The sequence below is a fragment of the Eleginops maclovinus genome, chromosome 3 (genome assembly GCF_036324505.1).
Source record: "Eleginops maclovinus isolate JMC-PN-2008 ecotype Puerto Natales chromosome 3, JC_Emac_rtc_rv5, whole genome shotgun sequence".
Lineage (NCBI taxonomy): Eukaryota > Metazoa > Chordata > Actinopteri > Perciformes > Eleginopidae > Eleginops > Eleginops maclovinus.
This window is the reverse complement of record NC_086351.1, coordinates 380946-390000: the sequence shown is the minus strand read 5'-3', so window position 1 is coordinate 390000 and position 9055 is coordinate 380946. Positions and strand designations below refer to the sequence as shown.

Below are 9055 nucleotides of genomic sequence, written 5' to 3'. Positions count from 1 at the left end.
TCTCCACTCTCCACTCTCCCCTCTCCACCTCTCCACCTCTCCACTCTCCACTCTCCACCCTCCACATACCCACCCTCCACTCCTCACTCTCCACCATCCACCTCCCCACTCCACTCTCCACTCTCCACCTCCTCACATCCCTCCTCACTCTCACCCTCCACCCTCCCCCACTCTCCACCCTCCACTCTCCACTCTCCACTCTCCACCTCCCCTCCACCTCCACTCTCCACCCTCCACCCTCCACTCTCCACTCTCCACTCTCCACTCTCCACCCTCCACTCTCCACACTCCACTGTCCACTCTCCACTCTCCACCCTCCACCCTCCACCCTCCACTCCCCACTCTCCACTCTCCACCCTCCAACCCTCCACCCTCCACTCCCCCACACTCCACCCTCCACCCTCCACCTCCACCCTCCACCCTCCACTCCCCACACTCCACTCTCCACTCTCCACTTTCCACCCTCCACCCTCCACCCTCCACCCTCCACCCTCCACCCTCCACCCTCCACTCTCCACCCTCCACCCTCCACTCTCCACTCTCCACCCTCCACTCTCCACTCTCCACTCTCCACTCTCCACTCTCCACCCTCCACCCTCCACTCTCCACACTCCACCCTCCACCCTCCACCCTCCACCCTCCACTCTCCACCCTCCACTCTCCACTCTCCACTCTCCACCCTCCACCCTCCACCCTCCACTCTCCACTCTCCACACTCCACCCTCCACCCTCCACTCTCCACTCTCCACTCTCCACCCTCCACCCTCCACCCTCCACACTCCACTCTCCACTCTCCACACTCTACCCTCCACCCTCCACCCTCCACTCTCCACTCTCCACTCTCCACTCTCCACTCTCCACCCTCCACTCTCCACTCTCCACTCTCCACTCTCCACCCTCCACCCTCCACACTCCACACTCCACCCTCCAGAGTGATTATCAGTATCAGTGTTAATATTAGTATCCAGGTATCAGGGTCTCTGCTCCGCTCTCTGGGGGCGTGCTCCCTCAAACCGAAATGCAGATTTCCCACGTAAAATATGAAGTGCTGCTAGAAAACAATCTCTCTGTGGGTCAGAAAGGGTTTACTGAGTCCAGAGATATGGAGATGGGGTCAGATGTCTGGTCAGACGGCAGAGACAGCTCTGTTTTTACGGAGTTCCGACGTCACGTTGTTGTTTACGTCCGCGGCGCTGTCTTATATACGGACGTCATATTGGATATATCTTATATACAAGATCAGCGCCTCAGCATCACCTTATGTTGGAGTGTTTTAGAAAAACCACTGGTATTTTTTCTTAGTATTACTTTAATGAAATGCATACAGGTCTGAAAAGGATGCATTTGAAACTACGAATAAAAAGAGATGGACGAATTCAGTTCAATAAACGTGAAATAACCAAGTGCAAAATAAATGATTCTCCTCTCACCCGGTGTCCTGGATGTCCTGGCTCTCCAGGCCGTCCTGGTTCTCCCAGCCTGCCTGAGTTCCCCTGCATCCATCAGACGGAAAAATACAAGTTAATTGCAGATGGAGCGAAAACACGGACCTCTGCTGCCTGGCTCTGCTCTGTATCCATCGGCCAGATATTATTTACATACAGATCCAGCATCATATTTGGTCATTCGGCCAAAGAAATAGGGTTAGGGTTAACCCTGGGTCCCCAACTCTTTAATCAGAAGTAGTTTTCTTCAGACTTTTGACTTTTTTGTCAGAATTTTCTCTTTTACTCAGAATAATATGTCACTCACCCTTTGCCCTCGGTTCCCTGTAACCCCGGGGAATCCTTTGGTTCCCTGCAGACCGTCCTCTCCCTGAACACACAAACAAAAGGCTCACACATGAACGGTTCCCACTCCAGCGTGCTTTTCATTTTCATGTTTTTGAGCCTTTAATCTCAATTCTTAGAAAGTGTTTGGACTCACCATTAGACCGGGGTTACCAGGGAAACCAGGATCCCCCTGTAAAGACAAATATACAGACATAGACACCCAATCAAAGTAGCCACGTGTGGACTCACGTGACAGTCAACATATCGGAGATCTAGACACTCTAGAAAAGCTCTGATCATTTTATTGAATGGGTTAAAAAAGATTGCACCATTTGTACATGTAGTCTGTCTGCAGCTCAGAGAGTCCTGCCGTGAGCCCAGAGATCTTGAGGACCCCAAAGTTTCATGATAGGAATATAAAGTAGGGTCATAGAAAGTGACAGATGCTAACCTGATTATGTTGGGCAATTTACACAATTAGATTAAGTTGCATTAATTAGCGTTATGCAAACAATAGTTTGAAAAAAAATGGCCGTTTTGAAAAATGCAGGAGTGGTTTGGGGTTTTGTCCACAGAGTCCATTTCTGACATTTTCAGGATCAAAAATGGTAGTTTTAACCCGAAAAGAGCCATATATGTAATCTGTGGACTGATTTTGATGATTTACAACATTTTGTATCCTGAATTCTTTATTGTTTAAAAGGATCCCCATTAGCTGTCACCAAAGTGGGGCAGGCTAGTCTTCCTGGGGTCCAAACACAAAACATAACAACACACAAGATACAAATCATACTTCACTTAACAATGATGATCTAAAAGCAGTTATCCTGCCAACCCTCAGAAAGATCTACTTCCTGTTTGGTGTTGGCGGAGAGAGTCTGGTGCCCCGTATGAGGCTGCTATGATCAGCGGGTCTGTAGGAAACAGTGTTACCCCGGGTTGCGTTCATCAAATGTACTGTTTTGCTTAGAAATTGCATCTTGATCTTGTGCATGCTAGCTGTTCCGACAAAGACCAAATCAAATGTCAAGAGGCTTTATTGAGTACTTTTCACCGTAGTGTTGCATGGATTCAACCAAACAACTACACTTAGTATACAACTCAATTAGCATCAGTCAAGTTCTCTTTGAACGATTCAATGGAATTCTCAATGGAAATGCTGCCCCAGTAAGCCTTACCTTTGCACCTTTTGGTCCTGGAGGTCCATACCCGTCTCTACCATCCTGACTCTGAAACACAGACAGGCAATATGAGTCACTAAATGCAACCAGAAATACAGTTTACACAATATGGCTGAAGTTTGGCGCCTCACCGGAAGTCCTTGGGGCCCCGGTGGCCCTAGGTCCCCCTTAACTCCCGTCCCTCCTGGTTGGCCCTGCAACAACAACAACAACACAACAACAACAGTATTTAAAATAATCGGTGATAATTCACATTTTAATTGTAAGTAATTAAATCAAATGTATTTTCCTACATTACATTTCTGAATGTTGATCGCTCTAGCGGCTTCTTGGGCCCACCAGTTTGATCCAGATGTATATAAATACACAATGGTATGTATAATATCCAAGCACATGTACAGGGCGAAACGTTTGTATTGAGATAAACTTTGCTGGGTCGTGTTCATATCTCCTGTGTAATAAAATTACACAACTCCCCGACGCTGATTAAATCACTATGGCGTCAACAGGAAGTGATGTCACACACCTTCTGTCCAGTAGCGCCGCGGCTTCCGGCTAACCCCAGGTTTCCAGGTGGTCCCCCCCCCCCCTGCAGGAAGAACAACAGACTCAGATATGTTCACATATACACACTTCATCCTATCTCAGGAACGTGCAAATGATTCCTTGTTTGTGTCTCTCTGTGCTGAAGTACATGTACATGCTCTTCTGTTTGATTTAGTTCTGTTTATCTGCATTTATTTCTGGACTACAAACACCCACATTTCTCCTCTGGGAAACGATTGTCTAATCTTTTCTCAAATGTACATTTACAGACGCTATGGTCCAGTAACAGATCCTGCCTATGGCCGATTCAGTGTAAATCAAACTGAATGTAGTCGTCTTCCTGTGCGAAAACACACTCTGAACATGAGCAGGGAGGATGTACCTGAGGTCCGGGGAAGCCAGAGATCCCGTTAGCTCCTTTTCCACCCTCTCCACCTCTGAGGCCCTGCAGACACACACTGTTATTTCACTTAAAAGAATCAGACTGCATGTTTATATCTTACGTGAAGCAGAGGAAGTCATGACTTTAATCTCTGAAGTTCCACTTTATAATGTGAATGAATATATCATTTGGTTCTGGTGGAACCAAAAGCAGCCGGAGATCTGTTCACAGCCTCTGATCAAAGCCCAGAGCTGACAACAGCAGGACTGGAAAGCAGAACTCAAAATAGTCATTTTCTCTGGCACCATCAATTTCTGTTTTCCCATTTGGCATTACTCAAAAGTTCTAGTGAATTTCTGAGGAAATCTGTGCTTGAGCCAAGCGGGTCATCCAGTCCATCCCACTTCCTGCTGCTTGACTCCAACACAGCACTTTAAAGAGACCTACTATGTCTCTGATCACCATGGGGAGCAGACATTCAGCAACTCATTACCACCCCAACTCAGAAACATGGATTCATTCCCCCATTTCAAAACACATCTGTTGAAAACTGCTTATTCCACTTGATACCCCTTCCTCCGTCGCCGTCTGTTGTTTTTATTTTATACTTGCACTGTTGATTCCTTTTATTGTCTCTGTGTGTGTATCATGTACGGCGTCCTTGAGTGCCGAGAAAGGCGCCTTCAAATAAGACGTATTATTATTAGTATTTACTGTCTGGGGTGTTCTCTTCCCTGCAGTGTGCTCAGGAGCTTTTTGTGCAGGGATAATGATCTGCTCTGTGTCTCTCCTGTGACCTGTCTCCATGCTCTGTGTCTCTCCTGGGACATGTCTCCATGCTCTGTGTCTCTCCTGGGACATGTCTCCATGCTCTGTGTCTCTCCTGTGACCTGTCTCCATGCTCTGTGTCTCTCCTGTGACCTGTCTCCATGCTCTGTGTCTCTCCTGTGACCTGTCTCCATGCTCTGTGTCTCTCCTGTGACCTGTCTCCATGCTCTGTGTCTCTCCTGTGACCTGTCTCCATGCTCTGTGTCTCTCCTCTGATCTGTCTCCATGCTCTGTGTCTCTCCTGTGACCTGTCTCCATGCTCTGTGTCTCTCCTGTGACATGTCTCCATGCTCTGTGTCTCTCATGTGACCTGTCTCCATGCTCTGTGTCTCTCCTGTGACATGTCTCCATGCTCTGTGTCTCTCATGTGACCTGTCTCCATGCTCTGTGTCTCTCCTGTGACATGTCTCCATGCTCTGTGTCTCTCCTGTGACATGTCTCCATGCTCTGTGTCTCTCCTGTGACATGTCTCCATGCTCTGTGTCTCTCCTCTGACCTGTCTCCATACTCTGTGTCTCTCCTGGGACATGTCTCCATGCTCTGTGTCTCTCCTGTCACCTGTCTCCATGCTCTGTGTCTCTCTTCTGACCTGTCTCCATGCTCTGTGTCTCTCCTGTGACATGTCTCCCAGCTCTGTGTTTCTCCTGTGACCTGTCTCCATGCTCTGTGTCTCTCCTGGGACATGTCTCCATGCTCTGTGTCTCTCCTGGGACATGTCTCCATGCTCTGTGTCTCTCCTGGGACCTGTGTCCATGCTCTGTGTCTCTCCTGGGACATGTGTCCATGCTCTGTGTCCATGCTCTGTGTCTCTCCTGGGACATGTCTCCATGCTCTAATGTTCAGCTCTTTATGGTTCTCATTCTACCTGTGCTGCAGCTCCTCTGCTCACCCTCTGTCTGAAACCAGAGCCCAGTCTGCTCTGATTGGTTAGCTGGCAGGCTCTGTTGTGATTGGTCAACCGCTTGGAGATGTCCCGCCCCTTAGCCTATCACTTACAATTTAATGGAGCGCTAGCCAATAGGGTCGCGAGTGTTATCTATTTGAAGTCCCTCCAGCTTGTGTGGACCACACCTCCAGACTCCTTCCTGTAGATAGGGAGGATCACTCACCTGTTGACCTGAAGCACCGGGGCTGCCCTTAGGTCCTCGAACCCCCGGCCCTCCAGATAAACCCTGCACCAAAACACACACACACACACACACACACACACACACACACACACACACACACACACACACACACACACACACACACACACACTTCAAACACAGAGTATGTGGGGGCATGTAGCTGTGCACCGTTGTCTCGCTCTCCTACCTTCTCCCCCACAGAGCCTCTTCTCCCATCAGCCCCCTGCCGCACAGAGAGCAGCTCATCAGTTTAAAAACACTCTAAATATATTTTTCATTTTGTTAAAATTAAGAAACTGGACACACAAAAGATGAATTTGACTGATAACTTTTTTTATATTTTCAAATGTCCTAAAACTATTTACTCTCACCTTATATCCAACGACTCCAGCACCGCCCGGTTCCCCGTCCAGTCCGGATAAACCCTGGAGATTAAACCACATTTAATAAAACGATAAGCAAAGGACTACAACTCCCATGATCCCACGCTGCTTCACCACCAAACTCCAGCTTGTACTGCTGTTTTCCTCCAGAGACCTCCGGAGTGTGTGTTGTTTTTACCGGTGATCCAGGGTTTCCGGGGTCTCCTTTGGCTCCGGGGTTGGTGCTATCAACACCAGGCTCCCCCTGTAAAACCCCAGAAAACCTCATGATTAAATGACCGTTTTAAACCCCTCACTCTGGAGATAAACCCTGCATTAGTTTCCTTCCGTGGAGCATAGCACAGGGCAGATATTAAATTACACCTTCATAGACATAGGGCTTTTAGGGTTTTCCAATCCATATGTATTAAACACACTGTTTTAATTTATATACACATATTAATTATTGTATGAGTTTTAGTTCAGTGTCCAACATTGTTCCAGTTATTGAATTTCTTATATTTTATTTAACTTTTTTATATAACTTTAAAAGCAAGTCATTTCCCCGTGGGTGTTTTTGAAATATATTGTAAATATTACATTTTCTTTTCTTAGATTTGATATTTTAATAATTCAATGTTTATTGCTGTATAAATTGTAGTTCAATTTTCCCATTTGTATTTAAATATGTTTATTGATTACATTTCTTATCTTTATCTCATAAACCGCTCTCATATGTTAAATGTGTGTATATTCAGTACGATGTCCCCCTGCGGAACAATGAGGAATTTCTTCATTTATTTCCAAAGTTAGAAAGGAAGCGTTTGACTGACCGGATCTCCGCTCAGTCCTCGCTGTCCTTTCACCCCGGCCTCCGCTCTGATGCCCGGGATCCCCTGAGAGAGAAAGCAGGTGATGATGTTATTCATAATGATTACTCAGCGTGACACAGGAAGTGAGAAACATGGCCTTTTCAGGACTTATCCGTTCCAATAACATTGGCACAACGCGTGCTGAACCTGCAGGAACTAAAACCACGACATAAATTCTGGGTTTGGTCTGAACCGGGTCTCCCTGACATCACACAGATATATTACTGGGTCTCCTGGGTCTCCTCTTTCTCCTTGAGCTCCATCTGATCCGGTCAGGCCCTGCAGACACAGAACCACAAACACACAGTATAATAACAACAACAACAACAACAACAATAAATATAATAATAACAACAACAATAAATATAATAACAACAATAATAAATATAGTAATAATAACAACAACAACAATAATAATATTGATATTATTATTGTTGTTGTTGTTGTTATTATTTGGGTTATCTGAGGACCTTCTTTACGCTGTGACTTGTTGTTTTATTGCTGACACTGTACCTGTTCTCCGTTGACTCCGTCCAATCCGTCCAGTCCGTCGCCGCCCTGTTGGATCAGAACCAACGACTCAGCGCTCTCCTCTTAATCAACCAGCAGAACTCAAATTGGTTCAAAGATGTTCGTAAATCTCCTCTGAACTTCACATTCCAGCCACTCACCCTGTTCCCGGAGACGCCTCGGGAGCCCTGCACACACAAACACACACACACACACACACACACACACACACACACACACACACACACACACACACACACACACACACACACACACACACACACACACACACACACACACACACACACACACACACACACATGGTTTCTGTATCCTGGGAAAGTGATGTGTGTAGTAACGGTGTAATTACAGTGTATACTATGGGGTGTAATGTGTGTGTGATACAGGTGTTATAGGGGTGTATGAAAGTGTCATAGTAAATACACAATAAAAGACTGAAGGGGAAATAAAGAACTTCCATACCTTATGTCCCAGGGCTCCACTGCAGCCCTGGAAGCCCTGAGGTCCGCTGGGTCCAGGAGGCCCGGTCCCGCCCTGAAACATCCCATCTGATCCGTTACTCAGCAGAACGGAATCGTGCCATATCACAAACCTCAAACACATTTAAAATACTCCTACTTTTACTCAAGTACAAGATCTGAGTACTCCTACTTTTACTCGAGTACAAGACCTGAGTACTTCTACTTTTACTCGAGTACAAGATCTGAGTACTTCTACTTTACTCAAGTACAAGACCTGAGTACTTCTACTTTTACTCGAGTACAAGACCTGAGTACTTCTACTTTTACTCGAGTACAAGACCTGAGTACTTCTACTTTACTCGAGTACAGGATCTGAGTACTTCTACTTTACTCGAGTACAGGATCTGAGTACTTCTACTTTACTCGAGTACAGGATCTGAGTACTTCTACTTTACTCGAGTACAAGATCTGAGTACTTCTACTTTACTCGAGTACAGATCTGAGTACTTCTACTTTACTCGAGTACAGACCTGAGTACTTCTACTTTACTCGAGTACAAGATCTGAGTACTTCTACTTTTACTCGAGTACAAGACCTGAGTACTTCTACTTTACTCGAGTACAGGATCTGAGTACTTCTACTTTACTCGAGTACAGGATCTGAGTACTTCTACTTTACTCGAGTACAGGATCTGAGTACTTCTACTTTACTCGAGTACAAGATCTGAGTACTTCTACTTTACTCGAGTACAAGATCTGAGTACTTCTACTTTACTCGAGTACAAGACCTGAGTACTTCTACTTTTACTCGAGTACAAGATCTGAGTACTTCTACTTTACTCGAGTACAGGATCTGAGTACTTCTACTTTACTCGAGTACAGGATCTGAGTACTTCTACTTTACTCGAGTACAAGACCTGAGTACTTCTACTTTTACTCGAGTACAAGATCTGAGTACTTCTACTTTTACTCGAGTACAAGACCTGAGTAC

General features: G+C 46.0%; 1 protein-coding gene across 2 annotated transcripts in view; it reads right to left on the bottom strand.

Moving 5' to 3' along the window:
- The window catches only part of LOC134862234 (collagen alpha-6(VI) chain-like), a 37514-nt gene that overhangs the window by 9835 nt on the left and 18624 nt on the right, over positions 1–9055 (bottom strand). For both annotated transcript variants that reach the window (XR_010165478.1, XM_063880005.1), the window contains exons 15-30: positions 8067–8138; positions 7745–7771; positions 7587–7631; positions 7299–7352; positions 7035–7097; positions 6401–6466; positions 6211–6264; positions 6027–6062; positions 5819–5881; positions 3882–3944; positions 3480–3542; positions 3085–3147; positions 2951–3001; positions 1927–1962; positions 1753–1815; positions 1431–1493 (exon numbers count right to left, since the gene is read on the bottom strand). Coding sequence is in view for 1 of the 2 variants with exons in the window: in XM_063880005.1 (XP_063736075.1) it covers positions 1431–1493; positions 1753–1815; positions 1927–1962; positions 2951–3001; positions 3085–3147; positions 3480–3542; positions 3882–3944; positions 5819–5881; positions 6027–6062; positions 6211–6264; positions 6401–6466; positions 7035–7097; positions 7299–7352; positions 7587–7631; positions 7745–7771; positions 8067–8138 (882 nt within the window). In the remaining variant the exon portion in view is untranslated. The remainder of the gene's footprint in view (positions 1–1430; positions 1494–1752; positions 1816–1926; positions 1963–2950; positions 3002–3084; positions 3148–3479; positions 3543–3881; positions 3945–5818; positions 5882–6026; positions 6063–6210; positions 6265–6400; positions 6467–7034; positions 7098–7298; positions 7353–7586; positions 7632–7744; positions 7772–8066; positions 8139–9055) is intronic.